Source organism: Oncorhynchus nerka, linkage group LG6 (genome assembly GCF_034236695.1).
Source record: "Oncorhynchus nerka isolate Pitt River linkage group LG6, Oner_Uvic_2.0, whole genome shotgun sequence".
Taxonomy (NCBI): domain Eukaryota; kingdom Metazoa; phylum Chordata; class Actinopteri; order Salmoniformes; family Salmonidae; genus Oncorhynchus; species Oncorhynchus nerka.
The window spans coordinates 80,291,215-80,304,777 of NC_088401.1; the positions used below are offsets into that span (position 1 = coordinate 80,291,215).

The 13,563-nt window shown below is 41.6% G+C and overlaps 1 protein-coding gene across 1 annotated transcript in view; it reads right to left on the reverse strand.

Annotated features, from left to right (window-relative positions):
- The window catches only part of LOC115130985 (neuroligin-3-like), a 329,210-nt gene that overhangs the window by 256,488 nt on the left and 59,159 nt on the right, over nt 1–13,563 (reverse strand). Inside the window, exon 2 of the mRNA XM_065019921.1 lies at nt 6,654–6,803. Coding sequence (XP_064875993.1) covers nt 6,654–6,803 — 150 coding nt within the window. The remainder of the gene's footprint in view (nt 1–6,653; nt 6,804–13,563) is intronic.

Below are 13,563 nucleotides of genomic sequence, written 5' to 3' on the forward strand. Positions count from 1 at the left end.
TCTTATCTTGATTATTGTCCAGTCACATGGAGAAATCAAATCAAATCAAATTATAATTGTCACATACACATGGTTAGCAGATGTTAATGCGAGTGTAGCGAAATTCTTGTGCTTCCGTTTCTGACAATGCAGTAATATCCAACGAGTAATCTAACCTAACAATTTCACAACAACTACCTTATACACACAAGTGTAAAGGGATGAAGAATATGTACATCAAAATATATGAATGAGTGATGGTACAGAACGGCATCGGCAAGATGCAGTAGATGGTATCGGGTACAGTATATACATATGAGATGAGTAATGTAGGGTATGTAAACATTATATAAAGTGGCATTGTTTAAAGTGACTAGTGATACATGTATTACATCAAGATGGCAAGATGCAGTAGATGGCATAGAGTACAGTATATACATATGAGATGAGTAATGTAGGGTATGTAAACATTATATAAAGTGGCATTGTTTAAAGTGACTAGTGATACATGTATTACATCAAGATGGCAAGATGCAGTAGATGGTATCGGGTACAGAACGGCATCGGCAAGATGCAGTAGATGGTATAGGGTACAGTATATACATATGAGATGAGTAATGTAGGGTATGTAAACATTATATAAAGTGGCATTGTTTAAAGTGACTAGTGATACATGTATTACATCAAGATGGCAAGATGCAGTAGGTGGCATAGAGTACAGTATATACATATGAGATGAGTAATGTAGGGTATGTAAACATTATATAAAGTGGCATTGTTTAAAGTGACTAGTGATACATGTATTACATCAAGATGGCAACATGCAGTAGATGGTATCGGGTACAGTATATACATATGAGATGAGTAATGTAGGGTATGTAAACATTATATTAAGTGGTATTGTTTAAAGTGACTAGTGATACATGTATTACATCAAGATGGCAAGATGCAGTAGATGGTATTGGGTACAGTATATACATATGAGATGAGTAATGTAGGGTATGTAAACATTATATAAAGTGGCATTGTTTAAAGTGACTAGTCGTACATTTATTACATCAAATGTTCCATTATTAAAGTGAATAAATGTATCACTAGCCGAAGTGTTCCATTATTAAAGTGAATAAATGGATGTAATAAATGTATCACAAGCCGAAGTGTTCCATTATTAAAGTGAATAAATGGATGTAATAAATGTATCACTAGCCGAAGTGTTCCATTATTAAAGTGAATAAATGGATGTAATAAATGTATCACTAGCCGAAGTGTTCCATTATTAAAGTGAATAAATGGATGTAATAAATGTATCACTAGCCGAAGTGTTCCATTATTAAAGTGAATAAATGGATGTAATAAATGTATCACTAGTACGAAGTGTTCCATTATTCAAGTGAATAAATGGATGTAATAAATGTATCACTAGCCGAAGTGTTCCATGATTAAAGTGAATAAATGGATGTAATAAATGTATCACTAGCCGAAGTGTTCCATTATTAAAGTGAATAAATGGATGTAATAAATGTATCACTAGCCGAAGTGTTCCATTATTAAAGTGAATAAATGGATGTAATAAATGTATCACTAGCCGAAGTGTTCCATTATTAAAGTGAATAAATGGATGTAATAAATGTATCACTAGCCGAAGTGTTGCCACTTGGAAATGTCTAATTGTTTGCTTAGTCACTGACACACACATTTACCCCACCAGACATACCACCAGGGGTCTTTTCACAGTCCCCGGGTCCAGGACAAATTCAAGAAAATGTGCAGTATTAAACAGACCCATAAATGCATGGAATCTAATACACATATATACATGCAGCGTAAGTGAACAGTAAAACCTGGATTCAAAAACAAATAAAGCAACGCCTCACGGCACAACGCCTCTCCACCATGTGATCTACTAGTTGTGTGTATGAACTGACATGTGATCTACTGGTCGTGTGTATGAACTGACATGTGATCTACTAGTTGTGTGTATGAACTGACATGTGATCTACTGGTTGTGTGTATGAACTGACATGTGATCTACTGGTTGTGTGTATGAACTGACATGTGATCTACTGGTTGTGTGTATGAACTGACATGTGATCTACTGGTTGTGTGTATGAACTGAAATGTGATCTACTTGTTGTGTGTATGAACTGACATGTGATCTACTTGTTGTGTGTATGAACTGACATGTGATCTACTGGTTGTGTGTATGTACTGACATGTGATCTACTTGTTGTGTGTATGTACTGACATGTGATCTACTTGTGTGTATGTACTGACATGTGATCTACTGGTTGTGTATATGAACTGACATGTGATCTACTTGTTGTGTGTATGAACTGACATGTGATCTACTTGTTGTGTGTATGAACTGACATGTGATCTACTGGTTGTGTGTATGTACTGACATGTGATCTACTTGTTGTGTGTATGTACTGACATGTGATCTACTTGTGTGTATGTACTGACATGTGATCTACTGGTTGTGTGTCTGAACTGACATGTGATCTACTGGTTGTGTGTCTGAACTGACATGTGATCTACTTGTTGGGTGTATGAACTGACATGTGATCTACTGGTTGTGTGTATGAACTGACATGTGATCTACTGGTTGTGTGTATGTACTGACATGTGATCTACTGGTTGTGTATATGAACTGACATGTGATCTACTGGTTGTGTGTATGAACTGACATGTGATCTACTGGTTGTGTGTATGAACTGACATGTGATCTACTGGTTGTGTGTATGTACTGACATGTGATCTACTGGTTGTGTGTATGAACTGACATGTGATCTACTGGTTGTGTATATGTACTGACATGTGATCTACTTGTTGTGTGTATGAACTGACATGTGATCTACTGGTTGTGTGTATGAACTGACATGTGATCTACTAGTTGTGTGTATGTACTGCCATGTATGTGGAACTGATAGATACACTATATCTTCATGTTTTAAATGTGTGTCAATGTTGTCTGTAATGTATTATTTGTTATGTGTCGGACCCCAGTAAGACTAGCTGTCACCATCAGCGTCGGCTAATGAGGATCCTAATATATCACACATACCTGTATAATACACTGAACAACAAAATAAACACACCGTGACAGAATGTCAGAGATCTTACTGACTTACAGTTCATATCAGGAAATCAGTCAATGGAAATAAATTCATTGGGCCCTAATCTATGGACTTCACATGACTGGGCAGGGGTTCAGTCATGGGTGAGCCTGGGAGGGCGTGGGCCCACTGCGGACCCACAAAATGGCTTTATTACAGATAGAAATACTCCTCAGCACCCCCTCAGACGATCCCACAGGGGAAGAAGCCGGATGTGGAGGTCCTGGGCTGGCATGGTTACACGTGGTCTGCGGTTGTGAGGCCGGTTGGCGTACTGACAAATTCTCTAAAAGGATGTTGGAAGTTGCTTATGATAAATAAATTAACATTCAATTCTCTGGCAACAGTTCTGATGAACATTCCTGCAGTCAGCATGCCAATTGCACGCTCCCTCAAAACTTGAGACATCTGTGGCGTTGTGTTGTGTGACAAAACTGCACATTTTAGAGTGGCCTTTTATTGTCCCCAGCACAAGGTGCACCTGTGTAATGATCATGTTGTTTAATCAGCCTCTCGATATGCCACACCTATCAGGTGGATTAATTATCTGGCAAAAGAGAAATGCTCACTAACAGGGACGTAAACACATTTGTACACAACATTTGAGAGAAATAAGCTTTTTGTGCTTCTGGAACACTTGGGGATCTTTTATTTCCCGCTCATGAAACATGGAACCAACAAGTCACATGGTGCGTTTACAGCCAGCTTTATCGTTAACTGTCCATGAGACTGAGTTTGATTTCTCTAGTTTTGATTTGGTTTATAGGAGAGTCTGTAATAACAGTTTAATATCAGAGACCACAGAGAGGTGGTCAGACCAGAACAAAAACAGACATTATCACACAACATGCATCGCTGCCGTTACTTATTTTACAGAATGTCTGTTAGTCTTATCAACAACTCAGTAGAACAGACAACACTCAGACAACACAGTCCTGATGACTGACTCACCTCAATACCCACAGGTGGGTATCTCACTCAGCTCAATACCCACAGGTGGGTATCTCAGCTCAATACCCACAGGGGTGTATCTCAGCTCAATACCAGCAGGTGGGTATCTCAGCTCAATACCCACAGGTGTGTATCTCAGCTCAATACCCACAGGTGTGTATCTCAGCTCAATACCCACAGGTGTGTATCTCAGCTCAATACCCACCGTCTAAAACAATATATTTCTCCTCAGCTTTTTACTCAAAGACACTGGGGAGACATCTGAGCGCAAACAACAAGGCAACAACAACAACAATAATACTGCTTCCCTGAAAACACCATTATCTATCTACCAATACAAAACCTCCCATATGATTCCCAATGAAAACAGCATTATCTATCTACCAATACAAAACCTCCCATATGATTCCCAATGAAAACAGTATTATCTATCTACCAATACAAACCCTCCCATATGATTCCCAATGAAAACAGCATTATCTATCTACCAATACAAACCCTCCCATATGATTCCCAATGAAAACAGCATTATCTATCTACCAATACAAAACCTCCCATATGATTCCCAATGAAAACAGTATTATCTATCTACCAATGCAAAACCTCCCATATGATTCCCAATGAAAACACCATTATCTATCTACCAATACGAAACCTCCCATATGATTCCCAATGAAAACACCATTATCTATCTACCAATACAAACCCTCCCATATGATTCCCAATGAAAACAGAAACAGAGAGAAGAGTGGGATATCTAAAGAGCTTTGATAGTGTGTGTGTATATGTGTGTGTGTGTCAAATCAAATGGTATTTGTCACATGCGCCAAATATAACATTTCAACCTTACCGTGTAATGCTTATTTACAGTACAAGTCCTTAACCAACAATGCAGTTCAAGAACTAGAGTCAAGAAACTATTTCCTAAATAAACTAAAGTAGAAAATCAAATAAAAAGTAAAACAATACAATTACAATACCGATATTAGGGCTACAGTGGTTACTTGTACTGAGTCAATGTGCTGGGTACGGGTTAGTCGAGGTCATTTGTACATGTAGGCGGGAGTAAAGTGATGATGCAGAGATAATAAACAGAGAGTAGCAGCAGTGTAATAACAAAAGAGAGGGGGGGGTTTTGTCAGGATGTGTGTGCATGTGGTGTGTGTGCCTGAGGCCTGTCTGTGTGTTTGTGCGTGCATACGTACATCTGCATGTGTGCTAGTGTATGTGAGAGAGGGAGAGAAAGAAAGCTCTGTTAGTGTGTTACCTAACAGACTCCATTTTGTATTGCTGCTCACTGCGACTGTAGTGGTTTTCTAAGAGGAGAATAAGCTGTGAGTCAATGCCCTACCAACAGCCTCTTAGCTTCTCTCTCCATCCTCACTCTCTGCTTCTCTCTCCCTGCTTCTTGCTCTCTCTGCCTCTGCTTCCCTCTCCCTCTATCTGCTTCTCTCCCTCCTCTCTCTCTCTTTCTCTCTTTTCTCTCTCTCTCTCCCTCCTCTCTCTCTCTTTCTCTCTTTTCTCTCTCTCTCTATCTCTCTCTCCTCCCTTCTCTCTCTCTCTCCCTCTCTCTCTCCCTCTCTCTCTCTGTCTCTCTCTCTCTCTCTCTCTCTCTCTCTCTCTCTCTCTCTCTCTCTCTCTCTCCTCTCCTCTCACTGTTTCTCTTTCTCTCCCCCTCTCTCTGCCTCTCTCTCTCTCCTCCCTTCTCTCACTCTCTCACTCTCTCACTCACTCATCCCCCTTTCTCTCTTTCCTCTCTGGTATCACACCTATCCCATCAAGTCTTTGTTTCACTCTCATTACAATAATTTCTTAATTTATTCTGAACCCAGCAATACCTACTCCTCGTTGTATAACAGCAGAGAGCATGGTATCCAACATCAGGTATACAGCATCAAGCAAACACCGCTACATGTTAACGTACGCCTGTCAACAACATACATATCTGGCCTACCAGAGGAGGCTGGTGAGAGGAACTATAGGAGGATGGGTTGAATGTAATGGCTGGAATGGAATCAATGGAACAGAGTCAAACGTGGTTTCCATATGTTTGATGTGTTTGATACCATTCCATAATTCCATTCCAGTCGTTACAATGAACCGGCTCTCCTATAGCTCCTCTCACCAGCCTCCTCTGTGGAAGACATAGACGTCCAAAATAAACATCCTTAGAAAGCAACGAGATCCAACAACATCAGCAGAAAAACATCCTTAGAAAGCAACGAGATCCAACAACATCAGCAGAAAAACATCCTTAGAAAGCAACGAGATCCAACAATATCAGCAGACAAACATCCTTAGAAAGCAACAAGATCCAACAATATCAGCAGAAAAACATCCTTAGAAAGCAACAAGATCCAACAATATCAGCAGACAAACATCCTTAGAAAGCAGCGAGATCCAACAATATCATCAGATAAACATCCTTAGAAAGCAGCGAGATCCAACAATATCAGCAGATAAACATCCTTAGAAAGCAACAAGATCCAACAACATCATCAGAGCTGTGGTGGAAAAGATGTGTGAAGAGGTTAGATGTGGAGCTACTCTGTTCCTGCCCTCCACTCCAGTAGATGTTACGGACATGAGCGAGAGACGGTTTCTTACCTAGTACGCCGACGCGGTAGTTCAGGGTGATCACGATGACGTTCCCGTAGCTGGCCAGGACGCTCCCGTCGATCATATTCCCGGTCCCCTCCATGTAGGATCCCCCGTGGATGTACACCATCACCGGTTTGGCCCCGGTGTCTCGTATGTCTGGAAGAGTTGTTCATCATTAACACATTCACATTGCCATCCTCTCTCTCGTCCAGAGCAGCACGGGGTTAAACTCAAACACTCAGACAGAGAGCAGTGGGTGAAACACCACAGACACACACAGACACCTCCCAGGTACCAGCTACTCTACGCTGGAATTAAATCTAGGGCTCTGTCCAAAAGGGGACACTATTTACTACATAGTGCACTACCTCTGGCCAGGGGCCCTAGACAGAAGTAGTACACTATATAAGGAACATGATGCCATTTCAGACACACCCCCAATTCAAAAACCCAGTTTGGATAGAAAAAGATTAGACTATGTCATGATTTGACTTCCATTTCAAGACAGATGAATGTCAAGTCATCACGTCGGGGAAGAGGAGAATCTGTCACCAGTCAACAGCACTTGGGCTGGCGATGTAGCTGCATGTTGTACAGTACCTTAGAATTCTCCTCGGGTGAGTCTAACTACAGCGTTATAATCCAATTGTGTCTTGTTTTGGCCCCCAGGAGGCCAGCTTGCTTCCCAATAAAGAGCATTATCTGTTCTGATGACATACCTGACACCCTAACTTAATAAACACTACTTATGCCAGTCACTGTTGACAGTAATATGTAACCTAGTCAACTAATAGACACAGCTGTTTGTCTGCTACTGTACATGTTGTATGTACATACAGGATATACTACATGCATATAGTATAATACAGTACAGTATATGAAACAGAATATACTACATGCATATAGTATAATACAGTACAGTATATGAAACAGAATATACAACATGCACATAGTATAATACAGTACAGTATATGAAACAGAATATACTACATGCATATAGTATAATACAGTACAGTATATGAAACAGAATATACTACATGCATATAGTATAATACAGTACAGTATATGAAACAGAATATACTACATGCACATAGTATAATACAGTACAGTATATGAAACAGAATATACTACATGCATATAGTATAATACAGTACAGTATATGAAACAGAATATACTACATGCACATAGTATAGTAGTTATGTTGCTCTGTCTGTATGCTACGTCTTGCTTGTCCTATGTTGCTCTGTCTGTATGCTACGTCTTGCTTGTCCTATGTTGCTCTGTCTGTATGCTATGTCTTGCTTGTCCTATGTTGCTATGTATTGCTTGTTCTATGTTGCTATTGTCTATATTGTAATTGTTTTTAATAACCTGCCCAGGGACTGCGATTGAAAATTAGCCGGCTGGCTAAAACCGGCACTTTTACTGAAACGTTGATTAATGTGCACTGTCCCTGTAAAAATAAAAAATAAACTAAACTAAACTATAATACAGTACAGTATATGAAACAGAATATACTACATGCATATAGTATAATACAGTACAGTATATGAAACAGAATATACTACATGCATATAGTATAATACAGTACAGTATATGAAACAGAATATACAACATGCACATAGTATAATACAGTACAGTATATGAAACAGAATATACTACATGCATATAGTATAATACAGTACAGTATATGAAACAGAATATACTACATGCACATAGTATAATACAGTACAGTATATGAAACAGAATATACTACATGCATATAGTATAATACAGTACAGTATATGAAACAGAATATACTACATGCACATAGTAATAATACAGTACAGTATATGAAACAGAATATACTACATGTATACAGTATAATACAGTACATTATATGAAACAGGATATTATATTGGGGTGGCAGGTAGCCTAGTGGTTTGAGTGTCGAATCCCCGAGCTGACAAGGTAAACATCTGTCGTTCTGCCCCTGAACAAGGCAGTTAACCCACTGTTCCCCAGTAGGCCATCATTGAAAATAAGAATTTGTTCTTAACTGACATTCCTAGTTAAATAAAGGTACAATTAATTGTCTAGTAAATGAATGAGCTAGTGGACAAAGCTAAGCTTGTCTACATGCAGGTCAACTGTAGGCCTAAGTGCTGCTATCAAAGTTAACGTTATCTACTATATTGCAGACCTAGCAGAGGTCTGTGATGCATTTCCATGGTGTATGAAATGTCCCCTCATGTTTAAGTTAGGTTTTTCAGAATAAGGCTTTGATTCATAGCTTAGTCGGCCCTAGAGCACCTGAGAGATAAAATAATTCTAGAAGCTTAGTGGAAGAAAAAGGCCCCTCTCTCACACTCTCAATATGTCTCTCACAGGTTCTCTCTCACACTGCCTCCACTATCTCTCTATCTGTCTCTCACGGTTCTCTCTCACACTGCCTCCACTATCTCTCAATATGTCTCTCACAGGTTCTCTCTCACACTGCCTCCACTATCTCTCTATCTGTCTCTCACGGTTCTCTCTCACACTGCCTCCATTATCTCTCTATCTGTCTCTCACAGGTTCTCTCTCACACTCTCAATATGTCTCTCACAGGTTCTCTCTCACACTGCCTCCACTATCTCTCTATCTGTCTCTCACGGTTCTCTCTCACACTGCCTCCACTATCTCTCAATATGTCTCTCACAGGTTCTCTCTCACACTGCCTCCACTATCTCTCTATCTGTCTCTCACGGTTCTCTCTCACACTGCCTCCACTATCTCTCTATCTGTCTCTCACGGTTCTCTCTCACACTGCCTCCATTATCTCTCTATCTGTCTCTCACAGGTTCTCTCTCACACTCTCAATATGTCTCTCACAGGTTCTCTCTCACACTGCCTCCACTATCTCTCTATCTGTCTCTCACGGTTCTCTTTTCTCTCTCACACAGCTTCCCCTATGTTTAACCCCCTCTCTCCCCTCTTCCTCTCTCTCTCCCCTCTTCCTCTCTCTCTCTCCCTCCTCTATCTGTCTCTGTTTACCTCAGCCTTAAGAAAGGAGAGAAAAAGAGTGAGAGAGAGAGAAAGAAAGAAAAGGAGAGGGCAAAACAGAGAGGGAGAGAGGGAGAGAGAGAGAGACATTGGATTGTAATTCAGAAAGACTATATTGTATTCAGGTTGTCATGGCGACAGCAAGCCGAAATTCAGAATCCTCAAGAAGGGCTAATCAGGGACAACATCCTCCTGAATATAGAGTCTGAATCTATTGCATCTGCTGGAGCACACACATAATCACACACACTACCCACACACTCCTGTCCTTGTATGGTAAAGGAATATTGTGTATACATGGTATCTCTTTATTTATGGGTTTCTTCATCTATCTAGCTGGTATCTGGGAGGCATTGGCTAAAAAAATCATTTACAATGAGGAGGAGAGGGGGAGGAGAGGGAGGGAGGGAGGGAGGGGGAAGAGGAGGCAAAGGAGGAGAGGGAGGAGGAGGAGGAAAGGGAAGTGGAAGAGGGGGAGAAGGAAGAGGAGGAGGAGGAGGAGGAGAGGGAGGAGAGGAAGGAAGAGGAGAGGGAGGGAGGGAGGGAGGGAGGAGAAGGAGGAGGGAGGAAGAGGGGGAGGGAGGAGGAGGAAGAGGAGGAGGAGGAGGAGAGGGAGGAGAAGGAGAGGGAGGGAGGGTGGAAAAGGAGGAGAAGGAGTAGGAGGAGGAGAGGGAGGAGGAGGAGAGGGAGGGAGGGAGGAGAGGGAGGGAGGAGGAGAGGGAGGAGGAGAGGGAGGTAGGAGAAGGAGTAGGAGGAGGAGAGGGAGGAGGAGGAGAGGGAGGGTGGAGAGGGAGGGAGGGAGGGAGGAGGAGAGGGATGGAGGAGGAGAAGTGAATGCATGGGGTACATAAGCAAGAGAGAAATAGAGAGAGAACAATCCAGAGCCACACGAGACCCACAGAGGAGCACAGATACAAAGGACATGGAAAAGAAAGGCAGGCAGGCAGGAAAGGAGGAAGGAAGGAGAAATAAGAAAAGAGATTAGTCATGTCAATGTTATCGGTTGCCTCTTTTGTTGATTCACATCATTTTCCCATGACTACGGGGTAGATATCACCGTGGGAATGTCAACGTTCCACAACAGTTCACCTGATCTATCGTTTTATTGACCAGATTAGATTGATTACTGATGTGTCACAGATCAGGTGGGATGTATTGTATTTGGTGTCACAGATCAGGTGGGATGTCTTGTATTTGGTGTCACAGATCAGGTGGGATGTCTTGTATTTGGTGTCACAGATCAGGTGGGATGTATTGTATTTGGTGTCACAGATCAGGTGGGATGTCTTGTATTTGGTGTCACAGATCAGGTGGGGTGTATTGTATTTGGTGTCACAGATCAGATGGGATGTATTGTATTTGGTGTCACAGATCAGGTGGGGTGTCTTGTATTTGATGTCACAGATCAGGTGGGATGTCTTGTATTTGGTGTCACAGATCAGGTGGGATGTCTTGTATTTGGTGTCACAGATCAGGTGGGATGTATTGTATTTGGTGTCACAGATCAGGTGGGATGTCTTGTATTTGGTGTCACAGATCAGGTGGGGTGTATTGTATTTGGTGTCACAGATCAGGTGGGATGTATTGTATTTGGTGTCACAGATCAGGTGGGGTGTCTTGTATTTGATGTCACAGATCAGGTGGGATGTCTTGTATTTGGTGTCACAGATCAGGTGGGATGTCTTGTATTTGGTGTCACAGATCAGGTGGGATGTATTGTATTTGGTGTCACAGATCAGGTGGGATGTATTGTATTTGGTGTCACAGATCCGGTGGGATGTATTGTATTTGGTGTCACAGATCAGGTGGGATGTATTGTATTTGGTGTCACAGATCAGGTGGGATGTATTGCATTTGGTGTCACAGATCAGGTGGGGTGTCTTGTATTTGGTGTCACAGATCAGGTGGGATGTATTGTATTTGGTGTCACAGACATGAGTGCAGTAATACAGAACATCAGGGATAATGCTCCATTTATATTCCATGTTAATCTTTCTTTCTTTTTTTACAGAGAAAAGCATAATCGGTATGGAAGCTTGTTCCTTACTGCGTCATGTGGCTTCACGGTACAGTAATGATGTCACTAGTTGACTGTAACCAATGAGGTACACTAAAACCATCATTAGTATTTGTGACTTAAACCTCATAGATCTCTGAGTTCTGACTCACTACCTCTGGAAGGTAAAAACATCATTAAAACAAATCACACTTTACAATTCATACACAATGTTCTGTAGGACTGTAGGCTATGTACTGTATGCTAGGGGCAGAAAAGAGAGATTAGGTTAATTACATACCTAATAAACACAATTCATATCTGACAGTGAATATAATGAACATAAAATCTAATTTCACTGTTAACTCAATGACCTGAACAAGGAATAAACATGAAAAAACCAAAGTGCAAAACAATGGCAGATTTTGAAATGTGCTTGATGACAGACACACACACACACACACACACACACACACACACACACACACACACACACACACACACACACACACACACACACACACACACACACACACACTTTATACAGAATTCCTTGTGGGGACCAAACAATTGATTTGACTAACACTAACCCTAAACCTAACCCCTAAGCCTAATATAGCCTTTTACCTTGTGGGTACCCACAAAATAAATGTTTCTTTATTTACTATCATTCCTTGTTTTACTATCATTGTGTGGACACACACACACACACACACAAATTACTAAAGACCCCTTCTACAGTAGAGGACATATTTCGGGAAGAAAGGAAGGAGAGAGAAAAACTGAGGAGTAACGAAGAGGAGGAGGAGGAGGAGGAGAGGGAGGACAGAGGAGAGAATACCCTACAGAGAGAGAGGACAGAGGAGAGAATACCCTACAGAGAGAGAGGACAGAGGAGAGAATACCCTACAGAGAGAGAGGACAGAGGAGAGAATACCCTACAGAGAGAGGACAGAGGAGAGAATACCCTACAGAGAGAGGACAGAGGAGAGAATACCCCACAGAGAGAGGACAGAGGAGAGAATACCCTACAGAGAGAGGACAGAATAGAGAATACCCTACAGAGAGAGAGGACAGAGGAGAAAATACCCTACAGAGAGAGGCAAGAGGAGAAAATACCCTACAGAGAGAGGCAAGAGGAGAAAATACCCTACAGAGAGAGGACAGAGGAGAGAATACCCTACAGAGAGAGGCAAGAGGAAAAAATCTAATCCTAAAGGGTTCCCAGTTCACTCAGGCTAAATGGAGGGGCGGGGATGGAGGGAAGAGAGGGAGGAGAGGGGATGTTCTCACACATGAACTCAGCAAAAATTTCAGGACCCTGCCTTTCAAAGATAATTCGTAAAAATCTAATTAACTGCACAGATCTTCATTGTAAACACTGTTTCCCATGCTTGTTCAATGAACCATAAACAATTGATGAACATGCACCTGTGGAACGGTCGTTAAGACACTAACAGCTTACAGACCGTAGGGAATTAAGGTCACAGTTATGAAAACTTAGGACACTAAAGAGGCCTTTCTACTGACTCTGAAAAACACCAAAAGAAAGATGCCCAGGGTCCTTGCTCATCTTCGTTAACGTGCCTTAGGCATGCTGCATGGAGGCATGAGGACTGCAGATGTGGCCAGGGCAAACAATTGCAATGTCCGTACTGTGAGAGACCTAAGACAGCGCTACAGGGAGACAGGACGGATAGCTGTTCGTCCTCGCAGTGGCAGACCACGTGTAACAACACTTGCACAGGATTGGTACATCCGAGCATCACACCTGCGGGACAGGTACAGGATGGCAACAACAACTTTCCGATTTACACCAGGAATGCACAATCCCTCCATCAGTGCTCAGACTGTTCGCAATAGGCTGAGAGAGGCTGGACTGAGGGATTGTAGGCC